Below are 19933 nucleotides of genomic sequence, written 5' to 3'. Positions count from 1 at the left end.
GCTCTGCTAGGCCAGTGGATGGACAGGACATCCCAGATGTGCCTCCAAGCTCCATGATGCAGTGACTTGCAGGTTTGCAGCTGACTCTGTGTGACTTCTGGGTAGCATTTCCCCCAGCACAGGGGAGGGTCACATCTTGCAGGATGGAGGACAAGGCACAGCACATCGATGTTTTTGCCTATGAAACTCATCCCCCCCTTTGTGAGCTTCCTTTGGAGTCCAGGCACAGGCACAGGCTGAGCTTCTGCAGGTTGAGCTGACCCTGCATGGCTCTTGACACAGAGGAAGGAGCCCACATCCCTGAAGGCACAAGATGGAGGAGGCAGCAGCAGGATTATGGCCAGGCAGGAGCTGGGAGCACGTAGGGTCAGAGTCTGACAACGAAATGGGGCTGGGACGTTCCTCCAGCCCCAGCCTCACGAGGCACAGTGCCTTAACCAACCCAGCCTGCACATCTCCCTGCATCTCTCGGCCACTCAAGTCTCCAGCAGCTTTTCCCAGTCTCCCTCTACCGTTCCTCACTGGAAGCACAAACAGGGAGAATCCCTGGGAAATTCTGAGGGGCAGGAGCTGGTCCTGCGTGGCTGGAGGGATGAAGTCACGGAGGATGCTCTTTCTCAAGATGTGACCACCTGCTAGAGTGGGAATGGGCAAGTTCTTCCCAACCATGTTCCCAGGCAGCTCAGTTCCCTCCCCGCAGGAGATGGGGCTGATCCCTCCCCCAGGCCTGGGCATTGCTTTCCTCCCACCCCAGCCTCTGCCTACTCCCATGCCAGGCCCTGCTCAAGGGGCGGAAAACCTGGGGGATCCCTTCCACTGTCGACAGGCACAACCCGGAGCTGGGAAGGAACAGCCGAGCTGTCAGCATGGCCACCACAGCAGCTGTGCTCCCCCAATTGCTTTAATTCTCACAGATACATGTGGCACCAGGAGGCCGGGGCACAGCAAGCACTGGCTCCACCAGCTCTGCCATGCCAGGGAGTTGGGAGCGCCCCACACGGGAACAGTCTGGTGATGGTGGAGAATGGGTCGGTTAAACAGAGGACAGTCAGGAGAGCCTGGAGCAGCGCTGAGCACGCGGAGCCTGCTGCCACCGCCCTGGTGCTGTGCACACCTGCCAGCGCTGGGCTGGCAGCACAGACAGAGCAGTCAGTATCCTTCATCCGCCCAGGTGATCTCATAGTCGGGATACTCGGCCTTCAGCTTCTCTGTGGTCACAGCGTGGTCAGCTCGTCCAAAGCCCTGCAGAGAAAAGAGGGTTCCCAAGGAGAGCTGGTGGGTGACCATTGCAGGGCAGTCTGGCAAATCCTCAGTGCAGCTCTGGCAGACCAGAACAGCAGAGAGGCTGCAGAGCCTGTGCCAACCCCACCTGGCTCCAGCTGAGGCTGGTGTAGCACCCAGGCAAGAAGACAGTGCCACCCTGAAGCTGGGAAAACTGTGTATGCTGTGGCCTGGGGACCACCACCCTGCCCTGGTCCCAGCTGGGCTCTGCACTCAGTACCCAGCACAGCTGGAGCTGCAGCACAGCCCTGGGCTGGGCTCAGCATCCAGGGACCCACCATGCCGGTGATGTCCCCGAGGGTGTCTCCAGCCACCTATACAAGGCCCCTACAGCACCTGACACTCCTGCAGGAACGCCCTCAGGACACACAAAGTGAGGACACGGTTCTTTCGCAGCCCAGCTCCCCCTGGCAGCACCTAGTGCTGGGTACAGCCGCTGCGGGAGCCCCGGGGGCTCTGGGTGTGCCGCAGCCCCACAGGCAGGTGCTGGGGATTCATGGGGTGACCCACTCTGGCCAAGCACCGCTCACCCGAAAGGGCTCTGCGGGGTCTCCCCTGCCTGGGACACTCGGGAGAAGCTGCAGGAGCCGCGGGAGCGCCGCCCCGGTTACCCCTTCCACCCTCGAGGGGATGCGGTGCCAACCCGGCTGCCGTCGGCGGGACCCACACCGCGAAGGGAGATGCCGCGACCCTGAGGGGTCCCTCCGGCTCCCGCTTACCACCGAGTACCCGTAGACGTGGATCTTCCTCTCCTGGGGGCGGTGGGAGACGCGGCCGCCGCCCAGGCACTCGCAGCTCAGGCCGTGCCGCGCCAGCTCCTCCGCGGTGCGCTCGAACAGGTCGGCTGCAGGGAGGGAGCGGGGGCAGCGTGGGGACCTCCCGCCTCACCCCCGCCCCGCGACGGGCCAGACCCGCGGCGAGCCCCCGGGACCGCCGGCACAGCCCCGCCCCGCACTCCCGACGCCCCTCACCGTGGTACTCGGCCCAGCCGTGACCTCGCACGACGTCCTTGGCGGGCGCGCCGGCCCCGCGCACCCGCACCAGCACGTACTTGAAGACACCACTGCCATCGATCTGCACGTCCGGCACCCGCGACAGCGCCTCGCCCGCCATCGCTGCCGCCCGCGCGCCGCTCCCGCCTCCTCCGCCCGACGCCCAACCAGCGCCCGGCCCCTGCCCGTGCTCCCGCCTCCTCCGCCCGGCGCCCAACCAGCGCCCGGCCCCTGCCCGTGCTCCCGCCTCCTCCGCCCGGCGCCCAACCAGCGCCCGGCCCCTGCCCGTGCTCCCGCCTCCTCCGCCCGGCGCCCAACCAGCGCCCGGCCCCTGCCCGTGCTCCCGCCTCCTCCGCCCGGCGCCCAACCAGCGCCCGGCCTCTGCCCGTCCTCCCGCCTCCTCCGCCCGGCGCCCAACCAGCGCCCGGCCCCTGCCCGTCCTCCCGCCTCCTCCGCCCGGCGCCCAACCAGCGCCCGGCCCCTGCCCGTGCTCCCGCCTCCTCCGCCCGGCGCCCAACCAGCGCCCGTGGAACCGGGCCTCCTCCGTGGCCGGCGCTGGGGATGGAGGCGGTCGCGGTCCCGCGGGAGGATCGGCAGGGGGGAGTGGGGCCGGGCAGGGCGGTGCAGGCGCCCCTGGTGACGGGCGTTGGCCGTGGTCCCAGCTCTCCCTCCCCTCCCCTGATCCCCGCCACGATCACCCCTCACTGGCGATTGATTCCCCAGACCCCGGTCAGACACCCCCCACCCGCCCCCCGCCGATCCCCTCCCCCGGCAGCGTCCAGGGACCCCCAGCCCGGTCCCGCTCCGTGCCCAGAGCTCGCTGGGCCCCAGGCCCCCCAGCACCTGACGGTGCCGCAGTAACACGCCCAGGACACACAGACACGGTGGGGACACGGTCCTGCTGCAGCCCAACCCCAGGCTGGGTTTGGCCGCTGCGAGACCCCCGGCGCTGAGGGGGCCCTGGGGCAGTCCTGGGGGGCTCTGGGTGCGTGGCAGCCCGGCAGCGGGCAGGGCTTGGGGGTGCGGGGCGCCCCCGCTCCGGCCAAGCACCGCTCACCCGAGAGGGCTCTGCGGGGGCTCGCCAGGCTCTGGGCTCCAGGGCAAACATCGGGCTGTGCCCCCCGATGTCACCCCCCGGCCCCCCAGCACCGCCGGCCACCCGCAGCCCCCTTCCCCTGGTGTAACAGCCGAGGGGGTTCTGACAGGACAGCACGGATCTGCAGAGGGGGTGCCCCCCGCCCTGCGTTCACATGATGTCGTCCAGGAGGTTGGGGCTGGCCACCCAGTCGAGGGTGCGAGGCTCAGAGGCCGCCATAATCATGCACATGAACTGTTTGCCCGTCCTCTTGTCGATGGGGTAGATGGTGGTGGGGGTGAAGCGCTTGTTGCTCTCCACGAAGTCGCAGAGCTGCTCGTAGACAGCGGGGAACTCGTGCCGCAGGAAGACGCCGCGGATGCGCAGCTCCCGCTGGATGTTGATGAAGCAAACCTCCCGTGCCTTCCGGCCCTCCTCCCCCTCCTTGTCGATGTCCGCCGTCCCGGGCGGTGGCGTCAGAATCAACGTTTCCATGTCCCGCTCCTTCTTCAAGATCTTCTTCTCGGGGCTGGAGGAGGCTAAGGCCACCTTGGCGTATTTCCTGACCGTCGGCACCTGCATCTTCGGGGACGGCCTCTCTGGCACTTTCTGGGTGACGGCCACGGTTACATTCAGCAGGAAACATTCGTTGGGGTCGTACTGGTTGCCTGTCTCCCGCAGCTCCTGGGCATATTCCCCCAGGTTGTCCGAGTAGCTGTCCAGTTCCCGCAGGGACAGGTACGTGGGGGACATCAGCAGGCTCTCCAGCCCAAACTGGAGAAAGTTCTCGGCCGAGCCCGCATTGGGAAAGCCCAGGAAGAGTACGCCGCGGCCGCGGGAGAGGTATCCCACCTTGGCGATGCGCGAGAAAGCCTTGTGCACCTCGGTGTTCTCGCGGCAGAACTGCAGGACGTGGCGGCAGACGCTGCCCACCCGCCCGTAGACGCAGCTGGCCTTGTGCGTGTCCCAGTCCTCGCGCCGGCAGTGCCGGGAGCAGTAGTAGGTGTAGCAGCTGTGGCACGATTTGAAGTAGAGGCAGGCGTTGAACATGGTCTCCGTGCGCCGGCACTTGGCATTGGAGCACATCATCATGTCGTCCTCCTCGGCGCTCAGGTCGGGCGAGCAGTTTTCCGGTGACTTTTCGAAGGGGCCGGTGGCGGGCGGCGCGGGTGGGCGGCGCGGGGTGTCGGCGTGGGAGCTGGGGCCCGGCTGCTCTTTTGTGGGTCGGGGTCCCTCGGGCACGTTGTGAGGAACCCGCCTGCCCTCGCCCCGCCGGGGGGGCCCCGAGGTGCTACTGCTCAGCAGCTGCTTGAGCTGCTCCGCGAGGCTGTCCCTGTCCCCGGCGCGGTGACCCGGTGCTGGCTTGTAGTCAATGACAAGGTCGGTGATAAGCTCGTCCAGCTGCTCCAGGCTGCGCTGGCGCCCCGAGCCACTCTCCCTGGGGACGGGCTGTGGGGCGCAGGGCACAGCGTAGGGCCCGCGCTCCCGCCCCGCGTCCAGCATGTCCCAGCTGGCCGAGCGCCTCTCGCTGCGCCCCAGCCCGTCGGCACGGATGTCGTTGTCGGTGATGGTGATCTCCGGCGTGACGTACCAGGAGCGGCCTGGGGGCCCGCGGCTGCCATCGGCGTGCACCCGCTCGAGGATGGAGCTCTCGGACAGGGACAGGGCCGCGTAGCGCTTGGGTGAGCTCGACAGGTTGATCACCACGGGCTGCCGGCGCTCCTCGGGGGATAAGGCACAGTGCTGTTCGTGGGCGAGCAGGTTCTCATAGCTGCGCCCACGCTGCAGGGCCTCTTCCCTGCGCGCTGCCGGCGCCAGGATGTTATCCCAGGATTTGGAGTAGTGCTGGGTCTCCCGGCCCAGCCGTGGTGGAGTCACGCCGTAGCTGGCGTGCCAGGAGGAGAACATGGCCTCCCGGCCGGCCGGCTGCGGGGTGAAGCGTGACAATTGCAGGCTCTGGTAGGGCAGCGTGGCCCGCTCGGGGCAGTACCAGTCTCCGAAGTGCAGGGGCTGCGCGCTGCGGGGCGGCGGGCACGTCCGCGACAGCACCTCCCGCTCCCGGTACTTGCCGTAGTCCTCGGCATAGAACAGCCGGGCGGAGGAGCCCAGGGCTGGGTATGTCCGAGCGTCCTCGGCGTAGAGGGTTTTGATAGGGGTACCGCGCGGGGTGTAGTAGCGGGGCTCATCCCCATAGAAGGTGCGGGCAGGTGCCTCCTGCACCGGGTAACCCCGCGCCTCCTCCACGTACAACGTCCGGGGCGGCATGGTGTGAACAGCAGCCTTGGCGGGTTCCTCGGTGTAGAAGGGCTGGGGCACGGCGTGGCGGCTGGGGTAGGGGTAGCTGGCATAACCAGAGCTGCGGAGTGGCATGGCAGGGCTGGGGCACCGCGCTGCCTCCTCTGCGTAGAAGAACTTGGCGGGGACGCCGGGGGCCGAAAAGGTCATGCAGCCCCTGTCGGGGTACTCCCTGAATTCCCGTGAGGCTGGCACCGGCACTGTCTGGTACGCCAGTGCCCGGGGGTCTGCCTCGTAGTACTCACCGGGGTAGGGCAGCAGCGGAGGGTCCCCGCTGTAGGAGTCGCTGGGGGTGGGCGTGCGGGACGCGGACGCCTGCCGGCTCCCTGGCACGGTCAGGCTGCGGGCGGCCCCAGGGGTGCGGGGCCAGCGCGGCGGGTCCGGGCGGTTTGGGGCTGCCCTCAGGCTCCGCGCCGTGTGCACCAGCACTGCCTCGTCTGGCTTGATGTCCACTCGGCACTTGACGTGGGGGCTGGCGCCCACCTTAGCCCCCGGCCCTTCCTCGTAGCAATTGCTGCCCAGGCAGAGCGGGGAGATGCGGCTGACGCTGCTGCGCTGCGGCTGCAGCTTGATGGGGTGAACCTCGTTGGCCAGCGCCCGCAGCGGCATCGGGGCCTCGCGGCGCGGCGAGGGATCAGCGTGGGAGGGCTCCCGTGCCACCCGCAGCACCTCCCGCCCGCGCCGGGCTGGCGGCGGTGATGCCGCCACGGTGATGGGCACGGGGGTCAGGGTGGACTTGACCCGCGGGGCGCTCTTGGAGCGGGCCCGGCGCTTCGGCTCGCTCCGCGGCGCGGGGGCTCTGCCGCTGTGAGGGTCCGGCTGCGGCGCCGCCTGCCTGCCCGGCGGCCCCGGCGTGGGCTCGGGCATGCCGGGGCGCGGGCAGGCGCGCTCCATGGCCGGGGGGGTGCCCAGCTCTTCCAGCGACTCGATGAAATCGAAACTCCTACAGTGGCGCTTGTTGAAGGGCTGCGGCTCGCGGGACAGGGAGGAGGACATGGAGGCGTCACATTGTGCAAGGGGCTGACAGACAACGGAATCCCCAGGGGCTGCTGTCGCCACCTTGATGTCTTGGTACACCGTGGACACCAGGATGTCAGGTGGGTCTGTTCGTGTCATCTTAAAAGTGACTCTTCTCCTGCCAGTTCCCTGTCACACAGCCTCAGAGGACGATAGCCCACCCTGCAAGAGAACACATGAGGTGCCTCAATCCTGGCGTGACCTCATATCAATCCTCTCAACTCCTGGCTCAGAGCTGGGGGTTGGCCATCTCTTCAGAAATGAAGGTTTGGGGGCATCCCAGCCTCCACTGCTGCTGTTGAAAGTCAGTCAGCTGGAGGAAGAAACTGGAAAATGTCTCCAGATCCAGAGTGCAAATTATGGAGCAGCTGGCAGGACACTCATGGGGGCAGCCAGGGAGCTCTGCATAACAGCTTCAGCACCGTGAGAGGAGAACACAAAGTACTGTGCCCTCTTCCTGAGCCACAGGACACAGGGACTGTCTTGCAGAATCTCATGAATTGGCAGTGCTGAGCAGGGCTCTGGGGGTTCAACACCAGGGTTTTCCATGGAGAGTGTGTTCAGCCCTGTTGAGAGCACTGGAGTGGTGAGGGGTCTCCTGGCACTGTGTGTACCCATGTCCCTGCACCAGCACTGCAGGGGGGAGCAGGGCCCAGGGACAGGTGCTGTGAGCACCCACCATGGTGGCTGGAAAGCCCCCACAGTCTGGGGCTCTGTAGGAGGCAGGAGCCACAACTCCTCCTGTGGTGGCTGCACGCACCCCTGTGGGGTGGTCACAGTGCTGGGCTTTCAGACCAGGGGTGCCCCAGCAGTGGCAGAGGGGTGCTGGGGTGGGTGCCCCAACCCACATGTCAGCAGTGATTCCTGCATCACTTCCCTGTGCCAGAGGATCTGTGTTGGTCAGTACCCACTGGCTTTGTGTCCCATGGCTGTGACACGTCCCCTGGGCTGGAGAGCAAGTGTGACAGTGGCTTCAGCTGCTGTGGGACATGGGGTCTGACACCCACTGTGTGCCAGCACCAAACAACCCAGTGCTCTGGGATAAAGCTATTGGGTAGCCAGGGTGGGCAGAGCCCCCAGCCACACTGTGATACAGCTGTGTGACAATGAGGGCATGAGCACAAGGTTCCCACAGTACCTGAGGGGGACAGAGGAAGGGGTCTGCCCTCAGGAATAAGTGGGTTGTAGCACTGACCTTCCCCACCAGCCCTTCGAGAGCTGCCATGGGCTGCCACCAGCACTGGGGGATGTGCACCTCTCTGTCCACTGCGGGGACACCCCCATCTGTCACCTTATCACATCCTCTGAGTGTTGGCAGTTGTGGCCACCAAGGTCCTGGGTTTGCTGGTTGACACTGGCTGCTCTGAGTTGCACTAAAAGTGGGTGGGCACTTGGCTTTAAATAGCAGCAGAGGACCACAGGGAAGATGTTTCTTGGAGGAAAGGAATTTACTTTATTTAGCCAGAAGCATTGACTATGCAAAGATCAGGAGGGGGCTTGGGTTCCTCCTCCTTACCTGCCCCAAAGCTGGGGCGTGCAGATGCCAGAACTGAGGTGACTCCAGTGGGCTTGGGGTGTCCATGTGATGGGCTGGGGAGAGCAAGATGCATGAGAAAGGGGATGGGGGTCCCAGGTTTGCCTCCAGAGAGGTGGCCCAGTATTGGCTCTGCTGTGTTACAGTATGTGGGAGGTGGGGTGGATCTGGCAAGGCAGCACCCCATGCCACAGCAATAGTGACAGTGGCGTTGGGGAGCCCATTCCTGTTGTGTCCTGGGGGCTGGTAGGCAGGGAACTGTAGCCCAGGGTCCTACCTGGTCCAGCAGCAGCAGTGAGGGGGTGGGTGGGCTGAGGTGGCCGAGGGGCCTGTGGCAGCTCCATCCCAGCGCTGCAAAACAAACAAGGTACGTGAGGCTCCTGGGGCACCCCCAGTGTGGGGGAGGTGTGGCTGCCGGGGCAATGGATGCCTTGTGAGCACATGGAGCACCCCAAGAGACCCCTGCAGCCACAGCCCTGCTGAATCAAAAAGAGCTGTCACCCAGCGAGGCCACTGTGCACATCCCTGTGCACATGGATGTGGGTGCTGCATCCCATGGGCACCAGTGTCTTCCACCCACCGAGCAGTACCCACCGCCAGTGGAGCTGTGGGGTTGCCATGGTTTCTCCAAATTATTCCTCCTCTGCGAGGACAGTGTGGGTGAGGACAGCGTGGGTGCAGGGGGAGGCTGCGTGGGGGGCTGCGGCTCTGTGGCAGCGCAGGGAGAGCAGAGCCCTCCTGAGGCTGCAGGAACCCTCTGCCTGTTGAGGGGGATAGAGCCGGGAGGGACCCACAGTGCTGACAGTGCCATTAGCGCTCACATACCCACCAGCCTCTGTCACGGATTCTGCAGGGAGAGGGGTTTGTATTCCCCCTGCTCTCCAAGCCCCCGGTGGGTTGGATGCCCCCCTTGCCCCCAGCGCTGCCCACGTTTGGCAGGATCAGCCTCCCTACCCGGGTGCCCACAGGGCGGATGTGACACCTGTGGGCAGAGTTTGCAGAGTGGGTGGTGCCCACGGAGTGGACAGAAGCTGCCACTTGTGGGGTCCTGCCCGTGAGCACTGGCCTCCGGCAGCACTAGGCGGGGGGCCGGGGGCGACCCCGCTGCCAGAGGGGCCCACGGAGGGTTCTGGCAACTGGGTCGCTGCCTGCATGTGCCACGTATGGGCGGTGAGGGGAGGGATGCAGACCCCCCACCACCGTGCCCCACACTGCCTGTGACTGCAGTGCCCAGGCTGCCCATAACCACGGCACTGCCCGCACACTGCCCACACTGCCAGGGCACTGCCCACGCACTGCCTGTGCTCTGCCCCGAGCTGCCCGTACACACGGCCCTGCCGCTGCACGGCCTGCCCGTGCTGCCCTCAGCCCTGGCACTGGGGCACTGCCCGGGCACTGCCCTCTCGCTGCCTGTCCCTGCACATGGCAAGGGCTGCTGCCTGCCCATCCTGCTCTTAGTGCCCTGCCGGGCACTGCCCCGTGCACCCTGCCCGCCTTGCCCGCACACCGCCTGGGCATTGCTGCCCGCCCTGCCCGCTCGCTGCCCGCGCAGGTCCCGCTGAGCAGGCAGGAGCGCTGCAGTGGGTCCGGTGCCTCACATGCGGAGCGCTGAGCAGGCTGCACTGCCCCCCCAGCCGGCAGCAGCCCCGGCACACACCGCGCTGCACGGGCCCAGCGCCCGCACGGCCCCGCGGGCACGGCCAGCGGCCTCCGCGCCGGGACCCGCAGCCAAGGACAGCATCTTGCTGCAAACGCTGTGCTCGAGCAGACGGAGCTGGGGGTCCCACCGGCAGCTGCCGTGGGGCAGTGTCTGTGCCCGCCGTGCCCTGACGCAGCCGAGTCTGTGCGCGGGCCTGTGCACCGCGTGTGTCAGCGGGACCCCGATGGCCGCTGCTGCCTGGGCACTGCCCGCACCGGGAGCTGGCAGCGGCCACGGTCTGTGGCGAGGGACCCCACTGTACCCCCAGCTCCTGCTTCCTACTCGTGGCAAATAGACACTCCCCTGCCCTATGCCCGGTAGTGCGGCGGTTGCCCACCCTGCACATCAGAGGCCCCTCCACACACCCTCTGTGCTCCCAGCCCCGCGTCTCAGCCTCTCTGCCCCTGGCACTGCCACGTCGCCCCTAGTCCCTGTCCCAAGACCAGGCACAGATGGCTGCCAAGCCCCAACCCAGCTTGTGCCTCCGGAGGGGCATCCTGCCGGGGAGAGCAGCACCCCCGGCCCAGGAGGGTATCCCCGGTTCCGGCATCCAGGTTGGGATGAGCAGCACCCCAGGGTGCAGCGGACGCCCTGACCCCTGGCCCCTCTAGTCCCTCAGCCCGGGGGCACCCGCAAACGGGCAAGGCAGGGGGAAGGGGAGCCAGGGGCACCCCGGCAGGGCGAGTTGTGGGGCTGGGACTGGGTGAACGGTGCATGGGGAGGGTCCGCACCGGGCGCTGCCGCAGACAGCGGGGCGATGCCCCGGCCACCCCCGCCCCGCTGCAAACCGGCTCCGGGCCCGCTGGGCCGCCCAGGGCGCTGAGCTGGGCACCGGGGGGAGGGGTGAAATGGCCCGGCCCGAGCACTGCGGCGGGGTGGGAGAGATGAGGATGGGGTTGGGGCTGGGATAGGGTGAGATGGGGATGGGTATAGGGATGGGATGGGGCACATGGGAGTATGGAGAACCCCGAAATACCGGTGCGATGGGGTGGGATGACTCGGCTCGGGAGCACGGGATGGGGATGGCCCCGGTGAGACTGGTGGAACGGAGGGAGCACAGCTAGATGGGGATGGGGATGGGGATGGGGATGTGGATGTGAGGCACGGGACAATAATGGTGGGATCCTGAGGGCTGGGATGCCCCGGGAGGATCTCCGGGGATAAGATGGGGATGTGGAACACGGGGGCGGGGGGGGACGGCAAAGGGGGAAAATAAGATGTGATGCGATGCGGAGCGATGATCGGGCGGGGGCGGGGGGGCGCGAGGGGCTGGCCCGGTCGGAGGCCCGCGGGGGTACAGCAAACCCCAGCCCCCTGCCCGGGACCCCCTTACCTGCTCCGCGCCAGCCGCTCTGGCGGCCCCCGCCGCATCCCCCAGCCGCCACCGCCACCGCGCTAGGCTGGGGCTGCCATCATCCCGGGGACCATGGCCCGGCTCCGCCCGATCTGGCACGGCACGGCACGGCACGGCGGGGCGCAGCACGGCACAGCACGGCTCGGCCCAACGCTCTGCCGCCGCTTGTTTTCCCATAAATACGGCAGGCGGAGTTACCGGTGGGGCCGGCATCGGGACCGGAGCCTCCCCCGGCTCCGCCCCCGGCCGGTCCTCATGCCCATCATCCCCATCCCCGTCCCCATTCCCGTCCCCATTCCCGTCCCCATCCCCATCCCCATCCCCATCCCCATCCCCATCCCCATCCCCATCCATCTCCACTCCCCCCCCGGCCCCAGTTCTCGGCCCCTGCCCCTCGCAGCATCCCCTCTTTCCCCGGAGCTCGGGTGCCATCCTTCGGGGTTCCTGCGCCGCATGGGTGTGAGTGTCCACGGGAGCCCCGGTGCCCCCGGCTCAGCCCCACACCGTGTACAGAGGCTCCACGGCCCCCGCAGGCACCTGCCCTTGCAACGGCAGCCCTCCCCTGTCGGCAGCACCCAGGCCTGTCCTGCCCGACCTTGCCCATAACCGTGGCCCTGCGAAATCCCTGCTAAGCTCCTCCATGGAATGGCCTCATTTTCGCAGTCTCCGAGGCTGTCTCTGCCTGTGGTGGCCGGAGCCTGCAGGGATATTCAGTGATGGAGGCGGACCAAGGAGGCGTAGAACAGCTCCCGGCACACTCTGGCCCCAGCGTCTCCAGCACAGGCCAGCCCCTGAGTCACAGCTCTGCCTCACTTTGCCCGTCATCTCCTTGAGCTGCCCACAGCATCGCTGTGGGTGCCCTGGCAAGGGGCTCTGGCCGTGGCCCTGGGAGCCTCCAGTACATCCAAGCCCTGATCCAAGACTGCTGCTCTCCACGTGTTTCTGCATGACGAGTGCACCCCGGGATTTGCTTGATTCAAAATCCCTGTAGCCAGCACCCTGTCCTTCCTCCACTGCAGCACCAGGAACAGCCTTCCACAGTCTCTGGTGCCTGCAGCAGGCAGAGCAGAGCTGGCGCTGCTGTGATTCCTCCAGGAATGCCCCTGGGAGCAGTGGACATTGCTGTATGTATCACAGCAGTATGCGACCTGGGGACCGGGCTGAGCACCGAATTCATTGCACTGATGAGTTGCAGAGTAGCTGGGGAAAGAGCTGGGAGCGGGGTCCTCATGTCCCCGCTGCACACACGGGGCCAAGAGACCCCTGGAACCCCTGCCTCATGTTCAGATGGGCCCCATTCCCACCCCCCTCCTCCGCACTCCCCAACACTTCCATGTTCCTCTCTGCAGGACACAGGGCTCCGGCTGCTGGTCCAGCCGCTCCCGCTGCCCCCGGATTCCTGCCCCCGCGGTCCCCGCCGTGCTGCTCCATCTGGTCCCGCCTGCTGCCAACCCAACCCCAGCACCGCCGATGTGGCCGCTGATGCACGCCGGAGCACTGGGCAGGCTCCACATCCCTGTGGGTGCAATCGCCCGAACAATGCAGGAGCCCATCCCTGTGGAATGCAGAGAGTCCCGGCATGGAGGAGTACGCTGCCCTTAGCATCCTTTACAGTGCCACCCTCTGTCCGTGCAGCTGTGGCTCTGGGTGACACCTGCAGCGACTGAGGTCACCTGTCTGGAGCTCTTGGCTTTGGAGGTCTGAAATCAGGGAACAAACAGGCTGGACCATGTCCCCCAAGCCTCATGGCAGGGGACAGTGGGACCATCTGCTCCCTGTGTGAGGCTGCTATTCCAGGCTGGAAATTGCTTAAGGATCCAACTGGCCGGCAGGCAGGTCTCCATAACCGGAGATGGCAGCGTCATTTCATGTGCTTAGGGCAATAGGACACAGCCTTCCCCTCCTGCTCCTCCTCCTGCTCCTCCTCCTCCTCCTCGAGCCAGTGGCAGCCTGTGGCAGAGATCCCCGTGGAGGAGGTGGCAGCTGAGGCCTGCAGTTGTGCTGGCTGCTCAGAGCTGTCACCTGCCCTGAGCACGGGGCCGTGCTGCAGCTTTGGGCTGTGACACCTCGGGTTCCCAGTCTGTGGCACTCAGGCAGGGGAGGCAACCCCAGTCCCACGGGAGCTGAGAAGGGGTGAGTGGCAGAGCTGGGGGCCTGCCCCTGAGCTTGTGCCCACCACCCACAGGGCACTCCCCTCAGATGGAGGGGACCCCCTTGGCATAGTGATGTGGGCAGCAGGACTCAGCAGGTTGGGATGGAACTGTCCCCTGTCCCTGCGTGCAGGACAGAGGTGTTGGGCCCCTGCCATGGCTCTGCAGGTCCAGGCTTGTCCCTGGCCGAGCTGCTGGGGCCCCTGTTCTGCTGTGGGAACATGTGAGCAGCCAGAGTGATCCCACAAGCCTGGCTCCTGCAATCCCACAAGGAAAAGGCCAGTCTGATGCCTGTCCCCGGGCAGGAGCAGCTCCTGTCGCTGTGTCCAGGCTGCCCCACTGTGGCTTGCTGTCAAGGCTAGGAGCAGACAATCTGGGCCAGTGCTGTGGCACAGGGTGCCCAGAGCAGCTGTGGCTGCCCCTGGATCCCTGCCAGTGCCCAAGGCCAGGCTGGACACTGGGGCTTGGAGCAGCAGGGACAGTGGGAGGTGTCCCTGTGGTGGCACTCAGCTGTGCCCACCAGTGGGGTACGGGGGTGACTGGCACCCAGTAGAACTTGTGTGTGACCTGGGTGACTCTGGGAAGTGCTGGGGCTGCCCCACTCCCTCCCATGCTGCTTAATTCACAGTGGGAATGAGTATTTATCATTTGATACCTTTCCTTTCTCCTGGCTCTCTGTTCCTCATCCTCCCAGAGCAGGCAGCCACAGCGGGGGGCCCAGGGTGGGCACAGAGCACCCACTGCAGGACTCTGGGGAGCAGAGGGGCTCTGGCAGCCATCCTACACCACTCCTGGGAAGGGCTGGGAGGGGCAGCACGGCAGGGCTGCAGGCACGGGCAGCACCACTGCGAGCTGCCACCAAATCCTGTTTCCAAGGTAACGTGGGGATCCCACAGCTGGGAGAGGCAGGGCTGGAATGGGATGAGATGCTCGCTGCTGGCACCCTGCAGCTCCTGTCTGCGGGTAATGCTCTCCTCTTCCCAAGCTGGCTGGCATCAGCGTGATGCCAGAAGGGTTTCTCCTCCTTCTAGCTCCTCTTGTCTCTCATCTTCTCCTGCCTCCAGCTATGAACCGAGGAAGAAACCAGGCCCTGCTTCCCATCTGAGGGCTGGGGAGGGAGCTGGACCTGGCACTGCAGGCCCCCTGGGCTTGGTGGCACCCTAGGGTGAAGTGAAGCCTTTGGAGCAGCTGCTGAGAAGTCCCTGCCTGCACAGACAGTAACCCCACATTCCTGTTGGGGCTGCTTGGGAAGGAGCAGTTAGTCCATGGAGGCTCGCAGAAAAACAGTCTAGAGCTCAGGCTCAGGGCATCTATCTGCTGCCCCACAGCAGGGCCACAGGTGTCTGACACCTTTGTGCCCCAGGGTGGCATGAGGAGGGATGTCAGTGTTGCCCAGCCACCAGTGCACTGGCAGGGTGCTGGGCCTGTCTCCAGCCCCCTCAGATGCACACAGCAGCCTGGTGGGGACTGCTCAGGGCTGCAGGGCTGCCCAGACACTGGTGACGGCCCCGTCGATGGATGGGAACCATCACCTCACACCTGACACAGAGCTGCTGCCTGCCAAAGGCACAGCTGTTTCCCTGCCAGCTCCGAGGAAAAGCTGCTCTGTCCCACAGCCAGCCTGCAGACACCAGCTCGGGCTGCAGCACAGTGCTCTCTGTGCCATCCTGGAGCATGGACTGGCAGGACTGACAGCCAGCCACAGCCCCTCACAGCACCCAGAGCCCCTCACAGCACCCAGAGCCCCTCACAGCACCCAGTGCCCCTCACAGTATCCCCTCACAGCACCCAGAGCCCCTCACAGCACCCAGAGCCCCTCACAGTGTCCCCTCACAGCACCTAGAGCCCCTCACAGCACCCAGTGCCACTCACAGTGTCCCCTCACAGCACCCAGAGCCCCTCACAGCACCCAGAGCCCCTCACAGCACCCAGTGCCACTCACAGTATCCCCTCACAGCACCCAGTGCCCCTCACAGCACCCAGAGCCCCTCAGAGCAGCTTCACTGTCACGCTGGGAGTTACTGAGTGATAACAGCTGGGAACTGTTAAGCTGGGCTGTCCCACTCCAGGGATGGGTATGGCAAGGAATACTCCCCAAATCACACCTGCAGACAGACCTGGGCCATCCTGGCTGGCAGGACACAGTGGCTGAGAGCCCTTGAGCTCTCCTGCTTATCCCAAGTGCCCTGGCTCCAAGCTAGCACAGCAGAAGCCAAGCCACTTTGGTGGCCCTGGAGATCCCAGGTAGGCAGGGGAGCAAGCACTATCCTGTCCCTGACAGATGAGGCTCCCCATGCTGTGCTGAGTAACCAGCCTCAGCCAAAATGCAGTTATAAATCTGCACTGTTCCCTCCTAGTGCTCCAAAACCAGCCCCTGCAGCTGGGGCCAGCATTACCTCCAAGATACTGCAGCTCCTCAGCCTGAAGCTCTTGATTTTTTTTTTTTTGGATGACTGATAAAACCAAAAGCAAATACCCTGGTACCTGCAGAGATGCTTGCTGTAACTATTTATATCATTGTGATCCTGCAGAAGCTTCCCAATAATGACAGGCACGTACATAGTTTTTATATTTAGCTTCTTTGAAAGGATGACATGGGAAAGCCTGGCTCAAACAAGGCCTATTTCCTTCTCCTCTCCCTCAGGCTTACTGGCTCTGGATCACAGCTCATGCTGTAGCCCAAACCAGTTCAGCATTACCTGGAAAAGGGAGAAGCCCAAGCCTAAAAACTTCAGATTGGACAGGGCTTGGAGCAACCAGGTCCAGTGGAAGGTGCATCCCTGCCCACAGCAGGAGACTGGGATGAGATCCCAGGTCTCTTCCAGCCTAAATCAGTCTGGGATTCTGTGTCTACTACAAAAAGGGCCGTTTTGCAGCTATTCACTTCCACGCTCCCACTTTGCCCACAGGGTGGGATTCCTCTGGCCTTGCAGAAGCCAAACCATGCCAACACCCTCCTGGGGCTCGAGTGTAAGTAGGGCCAGCTCAGGCATCTGCTTTTGTCTTTTACAGGAGTATTCTGGAGCAGAATGACTCATCTTTGCTTGTTTTTGCCTCCCTTTTTGTGCTGACAAGCTGCAGGGAATGCAGAGGCTCCTGTGGCAGCAAACCTGGCCCAGGAGCCAGAGGACCGAGGCCAGCAGCAGTGTGAGCAGGGACTGGCCATTCCTACAGCCTCCTGTACACACACCTGACCAGGACCCCCTCCCCTCTGTGTGTGGGAAGCAGCAGCTCTCTCAGGGCAGTTCTGGGGAAAGAACTCGTGGTTTTATGTTCAGCTCTTTTTTTCCCAAGGGTTTTTAATTCAGAGCCCCGTCCTGCGAGGTGTGGGAGCCCAGCAGCACAAGGAGAGACACACAGCTCCCAAGCCCAGGCACAGGGGCTCTGGGATAGAAGAAGATGCACAGAGACAGGTGTACAACAGAGCTTTATAGTCAGAATGGACTGTACCAGGGTTTTTCAATGCAAAAATGGAACATGACCCAAAATCCTGATGGAACAGAAGCACTTTCAGGACCGGGGCAGCTGAGGCTGGAGCTCCCACCTGCCTTTGCCCAAAAGGGCCACAAACCAGTCCCATCTCAATCTTCCTTTTCCTCCCTGGATGTGCAGAGTTTGAACTGTCCCATGCAATTTCCCTACAGTGCCATGTGGAATACTCAGAGGAGGCAAATGCTAATGGCAGACAGACCTGGACAACACACTGCTCATGCAGCAAAAAAACAGTTTGTTTTATAGGGAAATGCTTACAAGTGCATTTTGGGTGCAAGAAAAAGAAAAATGGAGCAGGAAATGCCTGCTGGTCAAGACAGCTCTGGAGTGGTTAATGGATCAAAAGAACACATTGCTTTATATAGATGTAGAAGGAAATTCCAGTTTGGATTTCATGGCTGACATTTTACAACAGAAAGGGGTGAGGGACAACAAAACCAAACTTCAAATCAACTTACAAGCAAGAGGGGAATGTAATGCACAGAACCTGGAAGAAGCTTCACTGTCTGAGCTGAGCAAGGGACCCCAGACCCAAAGCAGGAGGGGCACAGAGAACTGACCAGCTCCATCAAACACAGGGGCTGCTCACTGAGACACAGGTGAGCACCAAGGGGTGGCCATAGTGCCCATCCAACAGCTGCTGAGTAGGTACTAATCCATGGGTTTAAGTTCAAAGCAAAAACTAAAAGGCTTCCCAAACTCATGGGACAGAGGAGGCTCTCTGCTTGGGGCAGGAAAGGCAGCACACTGGCTGGCTGCAGGATGGACAGAAGCTGGAGCAGGACAGAGGCTGCTGAGCTGCAGTGCTGGTCCCTCTCGGCACAGAGCAGCAGCCGGGGTTACAGCCTGACTGGGAAATGCCTGAGAAGCAAACGCCTTGCCATGCTAACACTGCCCTGTAGCCAATTCTGAAGCTCTGGATATCTTCATTTCCACATGGAGTCATGTCCCTGAGAGGTCCCAGCAGCAGTGGATTCTGGAATATGCAAATTCAAGGGTAGGAAATGCAGAAAAGCACTGATTTTTCTCTCTTTCAGGTTAGTTTTCCACTTTTCAACGTTTTCCCAAACTGCATAGCAGCTTACATGTAGTGTCTGAGACACTGGAGCCACGGAAATCAAAGGGCTTCATGAATTCCAACAGCAGCACCAGTGAGGGCTAATTAAGCTGCTGTGCAGAAAGGTTCCCATTCAAAGGACTTCAACAATCACACACTCTCTCTCACACTGTCCCTGTGCCTGCTGCTTTAGAGAGCTGTACTATAGCATGATCTGCTTGACTTAAAGCTCATCAACTGCTGGGTGAAGCCATGGCCAGTATCACTATTCTCCTTAAAAAACAGGAAGGATCAGAAGTTAAAGACTTGAGACAGTCGAGCACAACGTGTTCATGCGGCATCTTCTGTTGCACTCCTCCTTAACCAGACAGGAATTTCAGGTGTGCAGGACTGGAATGCAGTAGGGACAGAGCAGGAGGCAGATCCCCTCACCCCACAGCCTGCCAGTGACCTGATGGGGCATCTCTGGAAGGAGAGAAGCTGACAGCCTGGCAGCAGGCCTGGGAGCCATGTCCTGATCCTTCCCCTGGCTCACGTACATCTCAGCTGCGTTTTCTTTGTGTCACGATGTACCAGAGCAGCACACACAGATGAAAAGCTTTTGTTTTGCTCACTCTGGTTTGAGAGACTATACAGCAAAGGGCCAAAGCTTTACACATCTGTGCCTGTCCTGGGGTGACTCATCAGAGAAGATGGAGACAGCCATACTGCAGAGTCCACCAGCAGCAAACTACAGCTCCTCATAATCCCCCTCACCCCGTGGTTTGCTCGTGCTGGCTCCTCCTCCGCCAAGAAAAGCCTCAAGTTCATCTATCTCGCTGCTTTTCTCCTTGCTTTTCTTCTTCTTTTTCTTTTTATCTTTCTCCTCTTTGCTCTCCTCCTTCTCTTTGCTCTTCTTGTGTTTGCTCTTCTTTTTCACTGACTTGTCCTCTTCCTGCAAAATGAGAACATTTTTATTAGCAAATGCTCTGAGTGTGCCAGTGACCCAGGATGTACTGCCCTGACACCTGGCTCTGAAGAATGGTTTGGGCTGGAAAGCACCCAGTCCAACCTCCATGCCATGGGCAGGAATGTCTTCAAATGGATCAGGAATCTTACTCATATTGAAGCATCAAAGACCCTTCTGCGAGTTTGGACAAAAAAAGCAGACAGACCATTTGGGTTATACAGGGCACTGGTCTGTCAGTTTGTGCCCAAAAATACCACGGTACTGGACAGGCATGAATGGCATAGACAAAGCTTCCTGCAGGCTTCCCTCACTATCCCTGAGATGTCTGTTGTTGGCACCCCTCTGCTTGAAAAATCATGGTGCTATGAACACACAGGCCAGCAAAGAGGCACTGCTCTGCCTCATCCTGTGTTTTACGAACTTACACACTCCCTTTTCAAAATTCAACTACTGTACAAGCTCACTTTGAAGTTGAGTGCTCTGCAGAGCCTAGGAGACACAGATCAGGGCTGCAGGATGTGAGCATGGGAGTCCACCAAGTCCTGGGTGGACACTGTGGAAGGCCACCTCTGTTCTTGGCAGGTGGGTAACATGGCAGATCTGAGGAATTAAACAGTACCTCTTTGCTTTTCTTTTTCTTCTTCTTTTTCTCCTTAGAAGCTTGTTTATCTGTTAAAACAAACAAACAAAAAACCCAAACACCATTGTGTTTAATCAATTTAAATGGTAAGAGCTGCAATTCTGCCCTGGCCTCATTTCTGAGAACAAAATGCTCCATCCTGGGCATCCATGAACAAAGGCAAGGCATGCACCCCAGGCCAAACTGTGCCCCTTTGGGAACCAACACAGGCCCCAGCACCCACACTCTGACTCAACCATATCTGTCTTGTTTAATTATGAGCATTATATGATCTGTGTGATCAACAGTGACCTAGCATTCACTGTGTCACAGCTACTAAGAAACACATCTAGATCCTAGCTCTACAAACTAGTGCAAAGGCCAAATTTGGGACTGGATTATTATTTCTGATGGAAATC

General features: G+C 62.4%; 3 protein-coding genes across 5 annotated transcripts in view; all 3 read right to left on the bottom strand.

The window, feature by feature from the left end:
- Positions 1-883: 883 nt before the first annotated feature.
- PHPT1 (phosphohistidine phosphatase 1) lies at positions 884-2439 on the bottom strand. Its single transcript, XM_056505356.1, has 3 exons — positions 2253-2439; positions 2001-2125; positions 884-1242 (listed from the first exon to the last, which is right to left on the bottom strand). The coding sequence occupies exons 1-3, from the start codon at positions 2392-2394 to the stop codon at positions 1150-1152; spliced, it is 360 nt and encodes a 119-aa protein (XP_056361331.1). The 5' UTR covers positions 2395-2439; the 3' UTR covers positions 884-1149.
- Positions 2440-3471: 1032 nt separating this feature from the next.
- On the bottom strand, positions 3472-6808 carry AJM1 (apical junction component 1 homolog). Its single transcript, XM_056505136.1, has one exon. It carries the CDS (start codon positions 6757-6759, stop codon positions 3520-3522), a length of 3240 nt encoding a protein of 1079 aa, XP_056361111.1. The 5' UTR covers positions 6760-6808; the 3' UTR covers positions 3472-3519.
- Positions 6809-16805: 9997 nt separating this feature from the next.
- RABL6 (RAB, member RAS oncogene family like 6) overlaps positions 16806-19933 on the bottom strand; it is a 45841-nt gene continuing 42713 nt past the window's right edge. For 2 of the 3 annotated variants that reach the window (XM_056505086.1, XM_056505088.1), the window contains 2 exons: positions 19515-19564; positions 16806-18880 (listed from right to left, as the gene is read on the bottom strand). In XM_056505086.1, the coding sequence (XP_056361061.1) occupies positions 18677-18880; positions 19515-19564 (254 nt within the window). In that variant the 3' untranslated portion in view covers positions 16806-18676. Of the gene's footprint in view, positions 18881-19359; positions 19565-19933 lie in introns of all 3 variants that reach the window. The other variant, XM_056505087.1, reaches the window with a different exon arrangement.

Source organism: Oenanthe melanoleuca, chromosome 17 (genome assembly GCF_029582105.1).
Source record: "Oenanthe melanoleuca isolate GR-GAL-2019-014 chromosome 17, OMel1.0, whole genome shotgun sequence".
Classification (NCBI taxonomy): domain Eukaryota; kingdom Metazoa; phylum Chordata; class Aves; order Passeriformes; family Muscicapidae; genus Oenanthe; species Oenanthe melanoleuca.
The sequence above is the reverse complement of the archived record's forward strand: the minus strand, read 5'-3'. Positions and strand labels throughout refer to the sequence as shown.

Bases quoted from the DNA above. Each gene is read 5' to 3' on its own strand.
- PHPT1 (XM_056505356.1), bottom strand. From the start codon at position 2,394: ATGGCGGGCGAGGCGCTGTCGCGGGTGCCGGACGTGCAGATCGATGGC. The intron at 2,126-2,252 runs GTGAGGGGCGTC...CCCTCCCTGCAG, and splicing joins CGGCTGGGCCGAGTACCACG to CCGACCTGTTCGAGCGCACC. The intron at 1,243-2,000 runs GTAAGCGGGAGC...TTTTCTCTGCAG, and splicing joins ACGTCTACGGGTACTCGGTG to GGCTTTGGACGAGCTGACCA.
- AJM1 (XM_056505136.1), bottom strand. From the start codon at position 6,759: ATGACACGAACAGACCCACCTGACATCCTGGTGTCCACGGTGTACCAA.